Source organism: Lissotriton helveticus, chromosome 11, assembly GCF_964261635.1.
Source record: "Lissotriton helveticus chromosome 11, aLisHel1.1, whole genome shotgun sequence".
NCBI classification, from domain to species: Eukaryota; Metazoa; Chordata; class Amphibia; order Caudata; family Salamandridae; genus Lissotriton; species Lissotriton helveticus.
The window spans coordinates 1,025,791,579-1,025,814,667 of record NC_136072.1 but is presented as its reverse complement, the minus strand read 5'-3'; the positions used below and the strand labels follow the sequence as shown (position 1 = coordinate 1,025,814,667).

General features: G+C 47.0%; 1 protein-coding gene across 4 annotated transcripts in view; it reads right to left on the bottom strand.

The window, feature by feature from the left end:
• HECTD4 (HECT domain E3 ubiquitin protein ligase 4) overlaps positions 1-23,089 on the bottom strand; it is a 2,216,728-nt gene that overhangs the window by 1,882,827 nt on the left and 310,812 nt on the right. For all 4 annotated transcript variants that reach the window (XM_078667422.1, XM_078667425.1, XM_078667423.1 and 1 more), the window contains exon 13: positions 15,022-15,167. In XM_078667422.1, the coding sequence (XP_078523548.1) occupies positions 15,022-15,167 (146 nt within the window). The remainder of the gene's footprint in view (positions 1-15,021; positions 15,168-23,089) is intronic.

Here is a 23,089-nt window from a genome sequence, read left to right as displayed (position 1 = left end):
CGATCTCCTCCGGCGTCGCGTTGAGCCCAGGGACCGGAGGGTGTGGAGCTGAACGTGGCGCCCGCGACTCCGACGGAGCCGCGTGGGCGGTGTCACCCGAACCCCCGGCCGCATCGCGCAAGCGTCGGGGGGAGTCCGCAGAGCGATGACGCCTCTTGGACTTCTTGTGCTTCTTACCTGACGACGACTTCGACCCGGAGGAGTGAGGCCTACTCTCGGAGCTGTGGTGGCTCCGAGCCCGCGACCTCTCCCTCGACCTCCCGTGGGACCGAGACCTCTCGCGGTGCGGGACCGACTGCCGGAGTTCGAGTCGCCTGCGGGACCGCTCCCGCCTGGCTTTCGTAGAGAGGGCCCGGCAGTCGGAGCAGGCTTTGTCGTCGCGATCGACGCCTAGACAAGTTAAACACAGGCGGTGAGGATCCGTGACCGACATCGTGCGGTCGCAATCCTCGCAGTGCTTAAAGCCGGGCATCCCTACGGCACCAATCGGAGTCGAGGAATCGAGAAAGGATCAAAAACGATCAAAAAAGTTAGTCAAAAATTGACTAGGGTTACTGCTTTTTCCAGATCTGCGCTAGCTGGCGCGGAAAAAAGAAGAACTGACGTCAGCATGCGGAGACGGCGTCTAAGTACTCCGACGACGTCATCACGGCGCCCACGACGCCGACGACGGACGCGGAGCCGCAGACAACGCCTACCGATGCGCAAGGGTACTGCTACGCAAAAGTTTCCGGATCCAGTCTGACGCCTGGGGATATTCTAAGGTAAGGAATCTAATACTAACGTGTCTCTTTCAGATTGTCAGTATACACAGCGCAGACCAGTTCCACAGATGGTAAGGGGCCAGTTGGAGAAAGAAAAATTACCAGCACAGATAGGACAGATGGATTGCCTTGGGCTCATGCCAAATGATCAAGGGTGTACGTATTCAGAAGTTTATGGAGAGACAGCCAGGAAGGGGACTGCCCCAGCCCTTCTTACTGACCAAGAGAAAGTAGAGTTCAACTTCACTACCAAGAACACAAAAGTAAAAGTGTGGGTAGAATTCTCAGATAATTCTCCAGAGCCGTCAGAGAACCAAGCAGACAGAAAAGATAAAACTGTGCCATCAGACCCAAAACAGAAAAAGAAATGGCATAGCCAATAGGTCTCGCCTTTGGGACCTTATAAGGGTTTAGCCATGCAACACTTGATGTTTTTGCACCAAGGATATTGTGCTGAATAACTAAAGACTTATAAGGTCCCAAAGGCTAGACCTATTGGCTATGCCAATGCTTGTTTTCTTCAGGCATGTCCTTGTAGGCTGCAAGCTGGAGAGGAGTACAGTTCCACTACACTGTTTCCTTTGACTTTCCCCTTAGAATGTGTTCAATTCCCTGCCCGCAATTGTGTATAATTAGCTGTCTCTCCAGCCTCATTTAGTTCTTAAAAAAAGTGCTCATTAGAATGCACATACTTCTATACATATTTGCAGGGGCTTTGCAAAAGCCGTCTTCTTGATTTTTCTGTCAGTCACTTTTTGCTTATGTGCGGGTTAGTCTACAGCATGGGAGGCACTGAGTCAGCCCTCTTCAGCTGTTGGCTCTTGCATTTTAAATGAAAGCTCATCACATGTGCACATCCCCTTAAAATGAAGGCGCTTTAATGGCAGAGCTGATGGGCCAATATTTGCATTGGCAATAATCTTTTGCTTTCATTCTTTATACTTTCTTGTCTTCATTATGTGTTTAAACTGCCTTCAGATTAGAGTAATTCAAAGCACTAGTTCTTTTCTTTGCGCCATTAAGAATCATAATTTCCTGTGTTGGCATTAAAATTAAAGGTTTCTAAGCTGGTTCTAGGTAAACCTACCTGCAAAGAAGCACCTATACTTTTCTATTAGAGTTACATGCCATCGTTATTTTAAAAAAAATTAAATATAGATAGCAAGCCCTAGGGCCACAAAATTTAGCGGTAGTATGATTTTTTTTTTTTAAGTCCTGTTTCGAATTGATAAAATTGCATTGTTTACCTATCATTGCTACGCACGTCAGCCAGTTCACCATCATCAATTTGAATATTGCAACAAAACATGGCATTTGCTACTTGCCCTCTGAAAGGGGTGGCTAGCAATTCCCATACTTGTTAAGACCCATATGTTTTTGGTATCCCCTCACAAGAGGTCCCTAGTTCAGTGAATGATCCGTGTCCTTGAGTAACTGGCGGCTTCGGTCAAGCAGTTGGAGAGCCCTCTGTGTCGGAAGGCATGTTTAAGTTCCATGAGCTTTTTTTGACTTGCACATTTAAATCCGAGTAGGGGAAGTTTATTTCATCCTTCTTGGGTTGGTCAGTTGAGTACTGTTAAATTGAAGAATCGTATCGCCATTTATTTTCGGTACATAGAAATGGCTTAGTTGTGGTAGTAAGCATTGTAGAAAACACGTTTTTATATCAATTTTATTATAATTATTCTTATAAGCTCCCAAAAATTATTCTTACATAGCACATCTGGATCAGTGAAACCCATTAACAGCCGTTCTTCCAATGCTGAGTGATCTGAAGTGCATTCTCTAGGTGTGTTATCGTCTAGTTTAAAGTCCATGTAATTAACAAAATGTTTTTTTCCTATCGGTACTTGTGGTTAAAAATTGGTGGGGTAGAAAGCCTAGCAATTGTCGACTTGTAGCCTCCGGGCTCTGTAGGAATGCTATTGAAGACTGAGGAATGTGACAGCATCTTTCTTTAGTTTACAGCTTGGCTATAAAAAGATAGTAGTTTGAAGGGAATAGAATATACGAACAAGCCCGGAGTGGTGCGTGCGTGCTTGCGCTAAAAGGAATTTTTGAAAAAGCCCAGCGAAGCACTTGTGCTTGCCCGGGAGTGGTGCGTGCGTGCGGGCGCAGTCTGCTCATTTTCAAGCACTGCACTCGTGCTTGTGGCGCGCCGCTGCGTGCTCCCGCAAGGTGGATGCCACCACAAGCACAAGTGTGTGCTTGAAAATGAGCAGAGCGACGGATAATGGCCCTCCTATGCAGCGCATGTGCGCCCTACATCGTCGCAACCTAAAAAGGAGAACGTGTGCTTTTAAAAAAATTCATTTTTTTGCAAGAAGCGTGATAGAACATACTGTGACTGTACTGTTGCTGTACCTGATGTCTCTATCCTGCATATGGGTACCTTTGTCTGAATGAGGTCGTGAGGGTGTAGGACCACCCCGCCCCAACCCCGAAGTGACCACCTGACAGCGCAGACTGACATCGTTGCTGAAATCCTTTGGCTGAATCAATCAGATGAACTTACCTAGCAAAGACTTTTTTAATACAATGAAAATTAATGTTAAAATAGATCATTTCAAAGCAAGAAGGCTGTGTTCGTATGGAAGCATATTTTTCTTTAAATCCAGAGGGTTCCAGGAAATGCTGTTCAGTTTGGGGAAAACACTAGATTCTGAGATTTCTTTATTTTAAGCAAAATATATAAATTTGGCTGTTTCAATAGTAGAAATTCTAGAATTAGCCATTTATAACACTAGGAACATTAAAGAGTTAACATGTTTAATTCTATTTGTGTATTCATTTTGTGTATTCATCATACAGTTATTGCTGAAGCTAAGTTATTATAAGATATTCATGAATTATTTCAGATGAAGTATTATGTTTTATGTTGTTATAATGTCATTGTTTTAATGTGAGCTTCATTTTATATTCGTGCTTTCACTTAAGTTGATTTTTTGATATGTAACTTATGATAGTCAAAGGTTATGGGGTGGAATGTAGTGCTAGAGGCACTCCTATGTTTTGAAACCACGTGATGACCTTTGACTACCACGATTTTAATTGACTTTTGGCGTTTTATTTTACCCTAGCCTGAATGTACGACATTTTTCTCTGCATGTGCCTTTCTTGGCTTGAAGATTTTTCATGTGATCTTGTAGTTTTAAAGTGGGACCTGTCACAGAGTAGAACAGCTTGCCAAGAACAGAACGTGTGGGATGTGCATTTGAAAACATGAGAGAGCGAGAGCGAGAGAGAGGTGTGGAATGTACTTCTAGGTCTCGAAGTGCAGTGTTATGAGCAGTAGTGCTCAAATGTGCATTGTGTTGTACATTGGGAAGTTCGTACTATTGGCTGTGACATGCCCTCATGTCATCTTGAATTCGGACTCTGTTTTGCTTGAGCTTTTTGCGCGCACAGGCAGGCCCCTAGAATACTCAAGTTGTTTAGGTCATTCACGTTCAAGGTTGTTTTGTTTTCTGTTCTTTCGGAGATTGTTGAATGTACTGACAGAGGCTTCGTTAAGATAAAGGCTGGAACATGTGAGAATGCAGAGAGAATGTGAGAACTCCTTTGCCTTTGGAATGCTTGAATGGAAGGTGGCCAATTTCAATAAGTTTCCTTGGCACAGAGGAAGACCTCTCAGAACCTTATAGTGTGTTTTAAGACTAAAATGCTGGGGTTTGTTGACTTAGAGACTGGGATTTTTTGAGCCTGAACAACAGACTAGTCTACAGTGCAGCAGTTCCCGGTTTTGCTGAGTCTCTTGACCCTGGCTGTGATTCCCCAAGTCTGGAGTGGGCCGAGTTGAAGTTTGCAGCCGGTGATGTATCTTGTTATTGATTATTGACTTTGTGATGTGTGTGTGTCTGTGTGCACATCTAAGTTAATCATCTGATGTATTCAGTGTATATATCTCTCTGATTTCTTGCAGGACGTCCAACATAATCTGCTTGTGTTGTATTCCAGTATTATCTGCGTGTGTTTCATTTCATATTATTATCCGTGCATTTAACAGTTGCATTTGCCAAGTGTGTTATTATTGCTTGCATATATACATATATCTCTATATACATTTGAATGTTGTTCATTTGACATCTGGGAAAGCCTTTCTGTTAGAGAGCATTGCATAAATAAAACCCCAAGCCTTATTCTGAAAATAGTCTTTGATTTGCTTCATTTTAGCAAGTGAAATCCCTTTCCAGGCGGTTTTGTGTTTATTGCTTCGTCGTGTTTGAGCCTCTATGTGGGAGAGTAGTACTCTCGATTATCTGGGAGTGCGAAGCAATACAGAGTCCGTGGTCATTTTAGGGACTTAGCTTTTCCTAATTTTTTTTTTTTATGTTTTTGAGACTTTTCCTTTTGGTTTCAGATGAGAAAGGTGACCTGGTACGGGGTCGAGTACTACTATGTCTCATACCTTTATGAACTCGGGCGATAAGGAGTAGTTTCTTACCTGTAACTCCAGTTCTGTAGTAGGGGTATCTCTGTTATAGTCATAATCTAGCGAATAGTCCCACTCATTTGCGGGGACCCCGGAGCAATCAAAAATAATCTCTTAAGCTGTCTTCTTTGCAGTAGTGCATAGACACTTAAGAGAAAATTAAAGACAGATAATGCAGCCTATACATGCAAGGCTACACTGTCCAGTACTTCAACTAGAAATACAAAAGATATTCCACCAATATCACATTTAAACCTGTCTGCCAGGTTTCACCATGGAAAACACTTCCCCCCCCCCCTTCACCAAATGCTTGGAATGATAGAGGAAGGACAGGACAGACAAGCCCCCATAGGCTGCCATTATGTGGCTTAAAAAGGGATACCGTGCCTTTAAGGAAACTTTCCAGAACTCTCCTGGTATCCCAGAATGCACAGCAACTCCCTCCACTTTGTTCTTTTTGGAGGTGTATACAGCTAGACCTGTAGCATTCATCATTTTATCCTTTTCTCCACCGGGGAGGAGGGCGGGCGCTTATGATTATAACAGAGATACCCCTACTACAGAACTGGAGTTACAGGTAAGAAACTACTCCTTCTGTAGTAGGGGATCTCTGTGTATAGTCCTAATCTAGTGAATAGAATGGCAAGCCCATCCAAAAAACAACCTGGCGGTGGAGAAAAATAAGGCAACACCACTACTGTCAAACAGATTTCTCAATGAATCCTGCCCAACCTGAGCATCTGCCCTGGCATCAGAGTCCAGACAGTAATGCCTAGCAAAGGTATGGACCGACTTCCAAGTGGCAGCCTTGCAGATCTCTGCAATGGGAACGTTGTGAAGCAAAGCTGTTGTAGCCGCTTTGCCCCTGGTGGAATGAGCCTTAGGCTTACCCCCTATGGTCTTATTCGCTATCTGGATACAAGATACAATCCACCTAGAGAAGGGACTGTTTCGAAGTAGCCAGACCAGTCCTAACCGACCCATAGTTGACAAACAATTGGTCGGATCTGCGAATGTCTTTGGTTTTATCCAGATAGAATTTCAGCACCCTTCTGACATCCAGGGAATGAGGAGGCCTTTCCGCTGGAGTGGAAGGATTCTGGAAAAAAGTCGGTAAAGTTATAACCTGATTAACATGAAAATCAGAAATCACCTTGGAAACGAACTTATGGTGAGTACGCATAACAACCTTAGCAGCATGAAATACAGTATAAGGTTCCTGGCAACACAATGCCTGAATTTCACTCACCCTGCGGGCCGATGTAATGGCCACGAGGAACGCCGCCTTCCAAGACAGGTGCTGCAGTGAAGCCTTGTGAATAGGCTCGAAAGGTTCCTTCATCAGCCTGGACAGCACCACATTCAGTTCCCATGCAGGCGAAGGAAGCCGAACAGGAGGGAACACCTTCTTCAACCCTTCCAAAAAATCCTTAATCACAGGAATCTGGAAGAAGGATGTCTGCGAAGGGCTTTTTCTGTAAGCAGTCAATGCAGCCAGATGAACTTTAATGAATGGAAATTAAGTCCAGACTGAGCTAAATGCAGAAGGTATGAAAGGATGACATCTTCCTTGCAGGTCGTCGGATCATAATTCTTAGACATGCACCAGATGCAGAATCTCTATCTCAGGAGCCATGCCGCCAAACTCATCGACGAGAGGTTGGGGTGCACCATCTGCCCCCCGAACTTCGTGAGAAGGTCCGGCCGACACGGCAGCCGCCGATGAGGTAGGATCGACCGATGAAGCAGGTCCGTGAACCAGCACTGCCTGGGCCATTCCGGAGCAATGAGGATCACCCGCGCCCGGGATTGGGCCAGCTTGATGAGCACCGCCGGAATCAGGGGAATGGGTGGAAAAGCGTACAGAAAGATATTCGACCAGCTGATCCATAACGAGTTCCCCAGAGTCCCCAGCTGATAATACCTCGAGGCGAAGTCGTGGCATTTGCTTTTTTCGGCAGTGGCGAACAGATTCACGTCTGGAGTGCCCCACATGGCGAAGACGTCGCCGAGCACCTCGTCGTTTATGACCCACTCGTGGTTTTCCTGAAGCAGTCAGCTGAGGGCGTCCGCCTGAACATTCTGCACACCTGGCAGATGAGTCACCGTTATCATCAGTCCTCTGGCTAACAGCCAGTGCCAGATCGCCTGCGCTTCCTGTGACAGTGTGCGCGATCTTGAGCCCCCCTGCTCATTGAGATAATACATCATGGTCGTATTGTCCGTCTGTACAAGCAAGGCGTTGGTCTGGAAGACGGATGAAAGGCCTTCAATGCCAAGTGAACCGCTCTGAGTTCCAGGAAATTGATGTGATACGTGGACTCTGCTGGAGACCACGTTCCCTGGATTTGTAGATGTTCTGAATGCGCTCCCCAGCCCTGGAGAGACGCATCCGTCACAATAGTCTGAGTCGGGATATCCTTGTGGAAAGGGACCCCCCTGAGTAGATTCTCTGCCGAGCACCACCATCTCAGGGACTGCTGGGCATGACGAGAAAACTGGATACTGTCGTCCCAGCACCCTTTCCTCTGGTCCCATTGATCCTCCAAGCATTCCTGCAACGGCCTCATGTGGCGGCGCGCATGTGGGGTGAGGAAGATACAAGAGGCCATCGACCCCAGTAGAGAAGACACCGTCTCGCTGTTGTAGATGGAGCAGCTATGAGAGCCTAAGCCTTCCGAAGGAGTGATAAGCGTCTCTCCTCCAAAGGAGACACGCTTGCTGACAGCGTATTGATGGAGGCTCCCAAGTACTGCAGGCACTGGACCGGGATCGGAACAGACTTGGACATATTTATGTGCAACCCCAGCTGATTCAGCAGGACAGCCGTCCTGTTGAAGTGCAGTTGTGCTTCCTGGAAGGTGGAGGCGTTGATCAACCAGTCGTCCAGGTACGGGTAGACAAACACCTTGTTCTTTCGCAGGTGCGCTGCCACCACAGCCATGCACTTCGAAAACGTCCTGGGTGCAGACTTCAGTCCAAACGGTAGTACAGTGTACTGATAGTGATTGGTGCAGACGAGGAACCGCAGGAACTTCCGGTGTTTCCGTGCAATGGGCACGTGGCAGTACGCATCTTGCAGATCTATCGCGCAAAGCCAGTCTCCCCTTTGTAGCTGAGGGTAAATCTGGTGCAAAGACAGCATGCAAAACTTTTCCCTGCAAATCCACTTGTTTGCTTGTCGCAAATCCAGAATAGGCCTGAACTCGTTCTTGTCTTTCTTCCTTACCAGGAAGAAGCGAGAGTAAAGGCCCTTTCCCCTTTGAGACAGAGGGACGTCTTCTATCGCCCTTTTTCTTAACAGGGTGTCAGCCTCCGCATGGAGCTCGCATAGCTGGAACTGCGAGGCAACCGGTGGAATTGCTGGAGGCGGACTGGTGAACCGAAGACTGTATCCATTGCAAACAATATTCAGCACCCACTTGTCTTGAGTAATGTTTCTCCACTCTGCCAGGTAATGTCCGATGCTTCCCCCCACCGGAGCAGGTAACGGATGAGGGGGAAGAAGCACCTCAGGGCCTAGACCCAGCCGGGCCTTTGGGCGCGGATGAAGACTACTGACCACCGCGGCCCCTCTGGCGCTTTTGGAACGGGCGTCGTTGGAACTGTTGCTGCTGCGGCTGTTGTAGCTGCCCAGCCTGTCAACCTTGCCCTCTACCTTGCGCCCTGTACCGTCTCTGGAACGAGCAGAAGGTTTTCTTCCGTTCCTTCGGCTTCTCCAACCCAACAGCTGTCAAGGTCTCAGCCTCCGCCTTCATGCGGGCCATCTCCTCGTCCGCATGTTTCCCAAAAAAGGTCTCGCCAGAGAAGGGTAGATTGGCAACCCTCTGCTACGTCTCGGGTTTCAGTGACGTCAGACGTAGCCAGGCGTGGCGCCTCAGGTTGACCCCATGACAGTACCCGTGGGCTGCCAGGAGGGAGGAATCCGCAGCAGCGCCGATCACTTGGTTGGAAACCATGAGTCCTTCATTCATGATCTCCTGGAAATTCTCCCTGTTCTCTCGGGGAAGGTGTTCCACGAACCGTGTGAGGGACTCCCATAGGGACCGATCATAACGTCCCAGCAAGGCTGAGGCACTAGCGGCCTTCATAGACGTGGCGGCCGTCCCGCATACCTTCCTGCCCGCCAAATCCATCCAGCGGCTATCCTTGTCAGGAGGCAATGTCGATGACGGAGTGATGGCGTGTTGTTTCCTCGCCGCAGTCACAATCACTGAGTCCGGCGCAGGGTCCAGGGGCAAAAACGCTGGGTCCGAGTCGGGGGCCAGATACTTCTTTTGTAGTCTTGAGGGTGCTGACTTCGTAACCGCAGGGGTGAGGAAGAGCTCCATGGCGGGTTCCACCAACCCTGGCACCAATGGGCGATACAACTGCTTCTTGTGCAGTGTTTCGAAGATGACGGACGTCAGGGGCGTGGGCACCGTGAGTGTGATGCCCAACTTGGCCGCTCCTCGCAGTAAAACCTCCTGGAAGGAGATAATGTTGTCTATCGGGGACACCCTCGTCCGAGGGGAGTCAGTCAGGGTCGGCGAGTAGTCCCTGGCACTGGGCGAATCCGTGTGGCGGGATCTAGACCTGTCCCTCCTACGGCACCGACTAGACCTCATGGACGAGCGATGGCGACTCCTGGACCTATCTCTCCGTCTCGAGCGAGACCTCGACCTCCGCGACCTCGGGTGTTCCGCTGGCCGGACAGGAGGTCGCTGTGGAGGCCGAACCGGGAGCCTAGGTTGCGGAAGCCCCGTAGGCGGGGTCGGCAAATGAGGCGGACCTTGGTGGAGCTGGTGGAGGAGGGCGGTGAGGAGGCACCGGAGGTGGCGGAGTAGGAGGTAGAGGCAGTTGAAGGAGGAGTCTGGTTCCGCGGAGGAGGATCCACGGGCAAAGGAGGAGGTGTAGGCGACCTTGGTTTAGCGGGTGAATAAACCTGAGAGTACTCCGATCCCGGAGACTGTCCCACTCTCCTTTTCTTCTTCTTCTTCTGACCAGAGGGGGCGATCTTGAGGCCCTACACCTCGTAGAAGAGCGACGGCGCCGTGTACTTGCTGATGCCGAGGACTCCGTCCTGGTCCTAGTGCATCTAGGCTTCCTCCTTGACGCTGAGCGTCCCCTCGACGTCAACGAGCGTCCCCTCGACGTCGACGAGCGTCCCCTCGACGTCGACGAACGTCTCCTTGACGTCGACGAACGTCTTCTTGATGTCGAACGTCGTCTCGACGTCGCCGAGCGTCTGCTCGGCGTCGATGGTCGTCGCCTCAATGTCGACGGTCGGTGCCTCGATGGCAAACGACTCCTCGACGACAGCGATCTTCTCGGCGTCGACGACCTTCGTCTCGACGCTGATCTTCGTCTCGACGTCGCTGACTTCCGTGTCGACGTCGACCAGTGGTGTCGCCTCGACGGCGAACGCCGGCGTCTTGACCTCTCTCGACGTCTATGATGGCTCGACGACGAATCAGTCCTCGACCTCAACCTCGTCGGAGGTCTCGACATCAGTCCCCTCAACGTCGAACGTCGACGGCGCTTCGACCCAGAGCCCTGGGGAAACGGGGAACAGACTGTGGTCATTCCTTTTGACGCCGACGTCGAGGCTATCTACGTCGACAGAGACCGGTGGCGTTTTCTGGCCTTTTCTTTACTGGGGAGCCCCCCAGAGGCCGGCGCACGGGCAGAGGAAGGCGCCCCTTCATGCCCAGACCCACCTTGTCTTTGCTGCCTTCTTGTTCCAAATCTTGGAGCCTGGTCTTCTCCCTGTCCTTCAGGGTCCTTTTAGGGAACTGCAGACAGATATCACACTCCTCAGGAACATGAGATTCAGGCAGGCACGGGATGCAAACCCAGTGAGGATCCGATTTAGCCTTTTTCCTGGAGCACTCAGGACATTTATCAAATAAGGCAGGCATATTTGATAAAAGAGCAGTCCAAAACACCAGAGAAACTCCAACAAAGATGAGAAGAGGCAAAACACGTCGAGTGAACACACTCTAACACTTTAAAAGTGCACAATTAGTAGAAAAATTCCCAAAAAAGGGAGAGCTCAATGCTCCAGGGTCCTGCTAGCAGGAGCCGGAAAAAAGAACTGAAAGTGGGGGGAGTTGCTGTGCATTCTGGGATACCATGAGAGTTCTGGAATGTTTCCTTAAAGGCACGGTATCCCTTTTTAAGCCACATAATGGCAGCCTATGGGGGCTTGTCTGTCCTGTCCTTCTTCTCTATCATTCCAAGGCTTTGGTGAAGGGGGAGAAGTGTTTTCCATGGTGAAACCTGGCAGACAGGTTTAAATGTGATATTGGTGGAATATCCTTTGTATTTCTAGTTGAAGTACTGGACAGTGTAGCCTTGCATGTATAGGCTGCATTATCGGTCTTTAATTTACTCTTAAGTGTCTATGCACTACTGCAAAGAAGACAGTTTAAGAGATTATTTTTGATTGCTCCGGGGTCCCCGCACATGAGCGGGACTATTCACTAGATTATGACTATACACAGAGATCCCCTACCACAGAAGGAGCTTCGCACTGCTTGATGGCCTTAGGATTCGTACTAAGGTGAGCTACATTGACAGGAGTAGTGGTCAGACCCAAAACACCACAAACAAATAGGCTGGGGCTCTGTAATCTACATTTGGCCCTCACAATCCAGACAGGGCTTTCAGCACCAGCATTTGGGAGGAGAAATCCACACAATTCCCAGGAAAGCTCGTGCTCCATACATGTGTCAATGGCATGGGGAAAAAAAGGGACCTGATGTCGTTGTGCTAGTGTGGGCGCTTAATGGCCTCAGAAATTATGCCTGACGTTACTTCAGGCATCAGCTGAGTCTGGCACCCTTTACTGGCAAATTGACAGCTTTGAAGTTTTCCAGACCCAGTCTGTAGACTGGGACTGTTCAGCAGGTGAAGAATCTGAAGATAGAAGTATCCAGCAGTAGATAAAATATTACAATACGTAAGACTACTGACTTAAGGATGCTTGGGCACCACTGTTGTTTCAGTCTGTTCAGAGCTGCAGGATCATCACAGAGAGTGAATTGGAATTTCACAATAATCTTGTTGATCGAGGGGGCGGTGTAAAGGTGGAAGGTAAGTTCAACACTTCATCTAAAAATGGGCATTTCTTTTACCACAGTTGCATACAAGCCTGTAAGCATAATTGTTGCATCTGATTTTCTTCTGTAGCAGAAAGTCCAAATCTAGCTCTACAAATTTAAAAGTATACATCACATGAGAGAAAAGAGCAAATTTGTGGCTTTCTACAAGTAGTCTGCTCTGGTGAAGCTAATGCGTGGTCAAGCACTCTGGGCACAAGCTTTATCTAAACAATGCCACATCAAAACATCATTCTTAACAAACCTAAATGTTACCCATTTTGAAAATCTCTTTCTCTCTCTCTCTCCCTCCCTCCCATCCTACTACTCTTAAAAGAAACCCTTAGCAGACCCCACAATATTGGCTAACTACAGACCCATTTCCAGCTTCCCCTACCAGGCCAAAGTACTTGAGAAGCTTTTCAACAGCTCCTGGACAGCTCCCGGATTCAGAGCCAAATAAATAGCCCTCATTACTGCCAACGAATTGAGACTTCTGTCTCATCAGGGACTAAGGTTATACCGTGGCACTCATTTTACTAGATATCTCTGCAGCGTTCAACAGCATAACCCACCCTTCCTCATCCAATGGCTCCACAAGACCAGAATCTGCAGCCCGGATCTTTAGTAGATTTGCTCCTGCCTCTCAGGATGCACACAGTCAGTCGAACCCCATATTTATCCACCACCTCCAAATTGAACTGTGGCATCCCTCATGGCTCATTGCCGAGCCACACTAACTAAATGATCCCTCTCACCAACAACATCACTGCAGATGAATTCAGCATCGTTTTATACTGACACCCAGTTCATCCTCACCCTCTAGCAGAAGACTCTCCGAACACCCAAATGTGATCTTAATCATCTACATGTCCAAGGTCGCAGACTTGATAAAAATCAAATGCTTAAAACTCAACAGGGATAAAACAGGCATGGTCCTTTTCAGAAAAGACATCTGTCGACCTTGGCCAGGCAGACCACAGAGCTAGGACCAACTCCATGTCTGTCCAACTCAGCCAGGAACCTATGAATTGTGACAAACAACAAAATCTCAATGATCAATTAAGTCAACATGATCTCAACCACCTTTTCCACACCCTCAAGCTACTCCAAGTCTTCGGATGGCTCTTGCGGGGCACCAGAAGTTACATTTTGCAAGCTCTCATCACTAGCAGACTGGACTACAGCAACATCCTCAATGTCAGCATCACCTCTCAACTCACCAAGAACTACCAAGTCATACAGAACGCAGCCCCAAGACTCATGCTCAAATTACTACACTGCACTCATATATACAAACACCTCATGGATCTACACTAGTTACCTTTCCACAGGAGTGTGTTCTTAAGAAGTCCTCACACACACCTACAAAGCACTACACATCCAAGGCCCAGCATACCTAAACAGCCACATCCAGTTCCACACACCAACCAGACATCTAAGGTTGGCTAATTTGCTCCTCACCCACGCCTCTTACATATGCAGAGCCAGAACTGAGCACACAGTGCCTTTCGTATCTTGCCCTCAAAGCCTGGAACAATCTCCCTTACCATATCAGAGACACCATCTCAATCCTAGAGTGCAATAATAAACTGAAAACCTGACTCCTTCAATAGGCCCCAGGTCAACAATCCCTTGTAAAGTGCCAGGACACCATACAAATAGGTATAACATAACACCTATAATTTTCAACTGACTGGAATATCCACACAAAAGTGTTTGGTGAAGGTATGTACTGACGGCCATGTCGAGGCATACATGTGTCGTCCTTGCTGGAAACGTTTGCCCCTTTTTCTGGTCAAGTGAGCCCTTGGTTTCTCCTCCAGTACACCTGTAGCATCACTGTATTGTCTTGCAATGGTTCCCTTAGTTACAGGTAAACCTCGGTTTGCTCATGCAAAGGAAATAACATCCACAACCCCTTTCTAAAGTCATCACACACTCCTATGTTAACCAGCCAATTCAGTTGCCTGGGTTCTTCCAGTAGCCAAAGACACAAAGAAAGGAATGTGGTCTTTATTTTTACTATTGCACTTTAATTTTTCGTATCTCTTCAACCGCTATACAAATAAGGTGCTGGCTGAGAATGTTAAGTCGATTTCCTGGAGGACACTTGTGTTCCTTGAATATGTGTTTGTTAAACTGGCAAAGGTGGATGATTTTGTCCTACAGGTTCAAGTCATAAAAGTTGGTCCAAAATTGATGGCTGATATACTCCATGTAAGAAGGGTGCTCGCGTGGAGCACACAGTCAGTGCAACTGCGTCAAATCCACAATGTTTCTAGTCAAGTAGTTCCTTAAAGCCCCAAGTTGAGAGTAGATTTAATACTAAATTCCACATTGAAAAACCTCAAAAACTCACATTAATCTAGTGCCCACAATCCCAAAATCCCATATGAAGAGTAACAATGACATCAAAAGAGAGCATCATTAATGCAAAGAAAATCTGGAACCTCTACCCTCACCAAGGTTATATTCCTGTCTTAGGATAAAAGAGCCCTAGTAAATAACAGATATTACACAAAAGATTATTATTATATGCGTTATAAAAACATATTTCAGAATCCTTCCTAACTGGAGGAAATGGGAGATTTTGAAGGAGTATAGGATGGAGGGAGACATTTAAAGTATTCTACATCATATTATTTTTGGAAGGCTCAACTACTGTAAAAGTAATGGATGCAGTCACTGAGGAGTGGGTAATGTACTTCTTCAGCCTTGATAAGCTAAACGTTGTGCATACCTAATTGCGAGACAGACTTCCTTTTGAATATCAGGGCAAATCTGGTCCTTTGGTGCCATTAGCAACTGCCAAAGCAGCAATCCACATCTACGAACAACATCTCGATTCTTCTCAGTCTGTGGGCTGAAGAAACATTTTAATACCACCTGGAAAAAAACAGAACATTTTCATATACACTGAAAGAAAGACATTACTATGTAATAGCATCGTTTTCAGATAAGCTCTTAGTTGAGTTTAAACTTCATAATGCATAACTATTCGACTATCATATACTTTACATGCCAAAACGTAATTATTTATCACAATTAAGCAAGACTCAAATAGATTATTGAGGAATCGTGTAATCACTACATTCCAAGTCACTAACATAAACCTACCTGACCTGGCACTCTGAAGTGCTGGAAGGAGACATGTCAGCATGGTAATTAAAAAAAACACAAATATACAATTTCTCTACTGATGCTTTAGGTTTCATATTCACTCCTGGCTTGGGTACACCTGGCAGGAGTAATTATCACTTTGACAGGGAACACAAGAGTAACAAAATTCTTAGGTTAACCAGAATAAAATCCTAATCAAGTATTGGCAACGTTAATACATCTGCCCTTGGTAAGCTTGTGTGACCGTTTCTTAAAAAACATTTTTATTGCAACCATATGCCATGAAACTAATCAAAAGTATTACTACCTAAACGTGGTAGCCAAATGCTTTCAATAAATTTTTTAAATATATTACAATTTCCAATAATCATAATAGAACAGTATGCAGGTGCACATAGAACATATATTTTAGCAGCATTTTTTGGGGAATCAAAGCATAAGTTCCCGCACCAGACCTGACATCCCTGATTGTCTAATTCAAAGGTGCAAAGGGCTTGAGGCACAATCCCCTATACCTCTAACTGGTAAGCCAACAGTTACCCCATTGGCTTGCCCAAAACAAATACAAAGACAGTCAGCCCAGCACACTTTTTAAAAGGTCAAACAATTATCAGATTTATAGTACAGTTGTCGCACAAAGACGTGTCGATGTTATGTTTTTCTTATTAAACTACATCCTTTATTTTCGTTTCTTTTTAAAAAACGTTTTGCAACCGCCAACGCGTTTCGTCCACACACGGACTTCTTCAGGGCTCACAATGTTTTTTTATGGTGCATTTTCACATGACCAATTTTGACCGTGTTGGTAATCAGTTAATCTGAAAAAGATTTGAGGATAATCGGCAGCCAGTGTATCAGGTGTTTTTTTTAGTTTTTTCTTTTTTTGTATGTAAACCTCTTTTGCTCCAAGTAATTTTACAGAGTTTATAGCAATGTCACCGAGCAAATCTAACCGCACGATCGGCCACAGTAGAAGTTGCACTCCTTCTGCTGTGGACGATCGAAAAAAACACCTGATACACTGGCCGCCGATTATCTCCAAATCTTTTTCAGATTGACTGATTACAAACGCGGTCAAAATTGGCCATGTGAAAACACATCATAAAAAAACATTGTGAGCCCTGACGAAGTCCGTGTGTGGACGAAATGCGCTGGCGGTTGCAAAACGTTTTTTTTTTTTAAATAAAGGATGAAGTTTAATAAGAAAAACATAACATTGACTCGTCTTTGTGCGACAACTGTACTATAAATCTGATAATTGTTTGACCTTTTAAAAAAGTGTGCTGGGCTAACTGTCTTTGCACATAGAACATATATAGAACACCCTCATTAGTTTTAATGCACATCACTGGAATATATGATTCTTATTGGCTCCACCAAAAGTTATTATTGCCTTTGAATTACTGTAACAAGATATAGTGTAAAAAAGTTCACAACTAAATAAATCCATAATCTCAAAGGGCTTCTCAAAGGGAATTGCCAAAGTAAAGTTTTGGCCCATCGTACTGGCACTGAAGTGCACTTCGTTCTGGGTGGCTGTATACATGTCATAAGGTAATGCTTTCACTCTCAGTGCAACAGAGCCAATGGCTCAAGTAGGGGGAACCCTTGCCCAATGCTCTATACTGTAGTAGGCAGAAGGAAAATGTGAATGACAGCTAAAAAGACCAGTGGATAAAGAGTGCTGACTAACAGTGATGCACAATACCTGGTGGCCTGATAAAAATTTACAAAAAGTACAAAACATTTAAATACAATACACAATGCAAGGAAAATGTCAAGCACTGACCACTATGTATCAATATGCTCAACTAGAAAGCAAAGAGGTTAAAGTTAAGAAAAATAGATTAAAATTATTTCTAAAGTGCACTGCTACACAGGGACATGGTGTCTTGGTGGTAAACGGACAAGATAAGGGCAAAATAAGTTAGAAATACAGGGGATGAAATATGCAGCAGATTAACTATAATGCTAGGGGACAGGAACTTCTAAATCAATTTGACGACTGGGCTGTGCACTTTGACTAAATATTGTGCTTAGATATGCTGTATCTAAGGGGGACAATATCTGCTTAGATATGCTGTATCTAAGGGGGACAATATCTGAACAGTTTCTGGAAAATTCATGAATGGAAGAGGATGTTGATGCACTGCCAAATCCCTCGCTTAGGCAAGCAGTATTGAAATTTGGATCTGGGGCAAAGTCATGCTATGGAAGCAAAACTGTAAAATCAATAACCATAGATTATAATGGAAAATGTACATTTTGGGCTGAATACAAAATGTGCTTATTTACAAGTTTTATTGGATTGTCGAAGGTTTTTACCAGCAGGCAAACTTTTTTATAGAACAAGTTACTTACCTTCGGTAACACCTTATCTGGCTCTATTTAGCTACAGATTCCTTACCCTTTAATAATAATAACGCATCAGACTAGATCCAGAAAATATTCGGGAGCAGTTCTCCGGTCTGCTAGTAGGTGGTGTTGTTCGGCTCCAGGTAGCTTCGTCAGCATTGGGTCGGGAATGAAATGCGCAGTGCCTATGTAGGCGGCACCGCAGCATGCTTACGCCAGTTTCTTTTGGTGATTTTCCAGGCCAGAAGCGCAGAGCCATGAAGAACACTGACCACTGGTGTGTGAAACTAAGGCCCTTAAAAGGGAAACAGTCCCTTACTCTGAAATCTGTTCGCAGAGCGTGAGGATGGGCCGGTAGGTAAGGTATCTGCAGCAAGATAGTTTCTACCAGACAAGGCATTACTGAAGGTAGTAATTTGTTAATCTGATTAGAGACTTCTACCCACAGATTCCTTACCTTAGAATAGATACCCAAGCATTATCTCCCAGGAGGTGGGACAGAGACACAGATTTATACTAAAAAATCATGTAGGACAGAACGGGCAAAGAGCCAATCTCGCAAGATCTGACTGTCTAGGCAGTAGTGCTTCATTAACGTGTGCAGGGAAACCCATGTTGCTGCCTGACAGATATACAGGACAGGTACTCCGCGAGCGAACGAGGTGGTCGCAGCCTTAGGTCTGTTCGGAAAATGGCTTTTTGGCCAATGTGTAGCAGATGTTGATGGAGCGCACTATCCATCGTGAGATGTTCTGCTTCTGCAAGGTCTTCCCTTTGTTTGGTTCACACATAGCCCACAAAGAGTTTATCATCCACCTGGAACTCTTTTGTGCTGTCATGGCAGAAAAACAACATACCTTTTTGGGTCCAGCCAATGAAGTCTCTCCTTTTTATTTTGTTAGAGGAGTGAGGCGGAGCATAAAAGGTGGAAAGGGTAAGGGACCCGCCTACATGAAAGGGAGTTCCCACCTTTGGTAGAAAGGATGCTCAAGTTCGAAGGACCAGTTTTGTCTGGATAGATAGTGAGGTACAGCGGCTGAGATGACAAGGGCTGCAGCTCACTGACCCACCAGGCAGATGTTATTGCCACTATGAAGGCCGTTTTGATGGTAAGAAGCCTGGTGAACAAGTTACTTACCTTCGGTAACGCTTTTTCTGGTAGATACAATATCTGCCTGTGGATTCCTCACCTTGTGAATATCCCCCTTGCGTCAGCAACGTTCGGAATTTTTCTTCGTAGCACGCCGGCGTGGACGACGTCATAGGAGCACGGCATCGCGCGAGACTCCGTCTGACGTCACCGACTCCTTATTAGGCCCACGTCGGCGTGATGACGTCAGTTCCGCCCTTTTTTCCGTGCCTTCGAGGCACACGGACGGACCAACGACAGCAAATATGCAAATATACAATGTACACAGTGCAAACAAAGCAAAAATCGCACACAAAGTGTGCAACAGAAATAGCACAATAGCAAAACCATATACACATAAAAACCAGGTATAACAGAGTGGACAACTGGGAGGCGGGTGGGCATGTGAGGAATCCACAGGCAGATATTGTATCTACCAGAAAAAGCATTACCGAAGGTAAGTAACTTGTTCTTCTGATAGATACATCTGCCGTGTGGATTCCTCACCTTGTGAATAGAGTCCCACAGCAGTCCCCACTCCCGGAGGAGGGTGCCCACTCTGCTATACCAGAAAATCTTGGAGGACAGAGCGCCCGAAGTGGCCGTCCCTCCTCACCTCGGTATCCAAGCAGTAATGCTTCGCAAAAGTGTGGAGGGAGGCCCAAGTCGCAGCCCTGCAAATGTCCTCAACAGGAACACCCCTAGACAAAGCAGATGTTGCAGACTTTGCTCTAGTAGAATGAGCTCTAATACCCTCAGGAGGGTCCTTACCCGCCAAAGAGTAGCAAATCTTGATGCACAGGATTATCCACCTGGAAAGTGTGCGCTTGTGCACCGCTCTGCCCTTCCGACAGCCAGCAAAACCAACAAACAGCTGGTCGTCCATCCGGAAGTCTTTAGTCCTGTCCAGATAGAAAGACACCGCCCTCTTAGGGTCCAGACGGTGCAGTCTCTCTTCCTCCTTAGAAGGGTGAGGGGGAGGATAGAAGGTAGGAAGGGTAATGGACTGTCCAAGATGGAAAGGAGTCACCACCTTAGGCAGAAAAGCAGCCCTGGTCCTAAGAACCATCCTTTCAGCATGAATAGTCAGAAATGGGGGCTTGGAACTAAGAGCCTGAAGCTCACTTACCCTCCTTGCCGAGGTGATTGCAACGAGGAAAACCGTTTTAAAAGAAAGAAGTCTCATGGGACACTTGTGCAAGGGTTCGAAGGGAGAACCCATCAAAAAAGTCAGCACAAGATTCAAATCCCAATGAGGAACAACAAACGGAGAAGGAGGGAACTTATTAGTGAGACCCTTCAAAAATCTTAAAACCACTGGAGACTTAAAAAGAGAGGGCTGATCCGGCAAACAGAGGAATGCCGATAAGGCTGAAAGATACCCCTTGACCGTGGCAACAGCAAACCCTTGCTGCGCCAGAGAAAGAGCAAACTGTAAAATGTCAGACAAACGAGCCTTCAAAGGGTCAACATCCCTCTCCCTGCACCAAGAGACAAATTTAGACCATCTATACGAATAAATGGACTTAGTGGAGTCACGCCTGGCAGAAAGAATGACATCCATCACATCGTGAGGGAGAGAAAAAGAACTCAAGTTGCCCCGTTCAATCTCCAGGCATGAAGGTGTAATGTCTGGAGGTGGGGGTGTAGAACCTGCCCCTCCATCTGAGAGCGGAGGTCTGCCCTGTGAGGGAGACGGAGCGGCGGGTGAGAGGAGAGGTGGTGAAGGTCTGTGTACCACACCCTTCTTGGCCAGTACGGGGCGACCAATATGACTTGGGCCCGGTCCTGGCGAATCTTCCTCAGAACCCGAGGAATCAAGGGTATGGGAGGAAACGCGTAAAGGAGTTGATTTTTCCAACTCAACTGAAACGCGTCCCCCAAGGCTCCTTGCATCGGAAACTGGAGACTGCAGAATGACAGGCAGTGAGCATTCTCGCGAGTGGCGAACAGGTCCACCCGAGGAGTCCCCCACATCTGAAAGATGCCGTGAACCACCTCCGGGTGAAGCCTCCACTCGTGGTCGGCAGAGAACTGCCGACTGAGACTGTCTGCACGAACGTTCAGTACCCCGGCCAGATGATTTGCCATCAGACAAATCTGATGATCCTGAACCCAGGACCAGAGACGCAGAGCCTCTCTGCAGAGACACTGCGACCCTACTCCTCCCTGCTTGTTGATGAACCACATCGCGGTCGTGTTGTCCGTCAGGACTTGCACTGACCGACCGCAAAGGGAAGGGAGGAAGGCCTTGAGCGCCAGACGTATCGCCCGTAATTCCAGCAGGTTGATCTGAAGCAACCTTTCCTCTAGAGACCAAAGACCCTTGACCTCCAGGTCCCCCAGATGAGCACCCCACCCTAGAGTAGATGCATCCGTTATTACCGTGGCCACCGATGGAGGAAGTTGAAAAGGCTTTCCTTGCGACAGATTGCCTTCCACGCTCCACCAAGACATATCCGCTGCAGTTTCTCTGGAGATCCTCACTGACTCCCTGAGATCTCCGTTGTGCTGATACCACTGCCTGCGGAGGCACCACTGGAGTGCCCTCATGTGCCAGCGTGCATGGTTGACCAACAGAATGCAAGAAGCCATCAGACCGAGCAGGAGAAGAACCTTCAGGACTGGAACGACCGCTCCATTGTAGAACAAAGGAATCATTTCCTGTATGTCGTGAATCCTTTGAGGTGGAGGGAATGCACGACATACAGTAGTGTCCAGTACCGCACCTATGAACAGGTTGCGCTGGGAGGGCACCAGGTGAGACTTGGGTACATTTATCGAAAAACCCAACCTGTGTAACAACTCAGTTGTCTCTTGCAGATGATGAAGCACATTCTCCGGCGACTCCGCTTTGATCAGCCAGTCGTCCAGATAGGGGAACACAGGAATCCCCGACCTTCTGAGATGCGCAGCCACCACTGACATCACCTTGGTGAAAACCGAGGCGCAGTAGTAAGCCCAAAAGGAAGAACCGCAAACTGGTAGTGTTGCGATCCCACCGTAAAACGGAGATACTTCCTGTGCGACTTCAGGATTGGGATGTGAAAATACGCATCCTGCAAGTCGATCGACACCATCCAGTCTTCTTCCATCAGCGCTTGAAGAACCTGTGCAAGTGTGAGCATTTTGAACTTCTCCTGTTTGAGATAGAGGTTCAAAATCCTGAGGTCCAGGATTGGCCGAAGTCTGCCATCCTTCTTGGGTATCAGGAAATACCGGGAGTAGCACCCCTGACCCCTTTCCTGCTCTGGAACCACCTCTATCGCACCCTTTCTGAATAGTGCCAGGACTTCTTCCTGCAGGAGAAGAAGATGGTCCTCCGAACAATAACCTTGGCAAGGAGGGTAATTGGGAGGGAACTCCTGAAAAGGAAGTGCATACCCATTTTCTACGAGATTGAGAACCCAAAGATCTGATGTAACCGATTACCAATCCCAAAGAAAATGAGTAAGCCGACCCCCTACCGGACCCACATGATCCAGAATGGTGGATCTAGGGCTGCTTTGCTGATGCGGGTGGGGGTTGGGCATTATTGGAGGAAGTGGAGGAAGAGGACACTTGACGCCCACGTCCACAACCCTTCTGTCTACCTCTATAGGATTTGTACAGAGGGTTCTGCTGCTGCTGTTGTTGCTGTTGGCCTTGCCTGAAGGGACGAAAAGAGGATCTACCGAAACCTCTAAACTTCCTAGTTGCCGACCCTCCCGTCTGGAGACCCAAAGATCTTGCAGTAGCCCGGCTATCTTTAAATCTTTCCAAAGCGACATCTGCCTTTTTTCCAAAAAGGCCAGTCCCGTCAAAGGGTAAGTCCAGCAACGTGGATTGCACATCTGCAGAGAAATCAGAGGATTTCAGCCATGCGGCTCTCCTGGTGGCAACAGTAGAGCCCATAATCCTGGCAACAGAATCAACTGTGTCCATGCCACTCTGAATTACCATGCGTGCCGCAGCCTGAGTATCGGAGACCACTTCATTAAAGTTCTTTCTATCCTCCTCTGGAAGCTTAGATGACAACTGCTTCACAGAATCCATCAATGCATGGACATACCTCCCCAAAAGGCAAGTAGCATTAGTGGATTTTAGAGCCATACTACCGGAGGAGAAAATCTTCTTAGCAGACTGATCCAACTTTTTAGAGTCCTTATCTGCTGGCACCTGAGGAAAAGTACCTGCAGACCTGTTGGAACAAGCGGCCTGTACC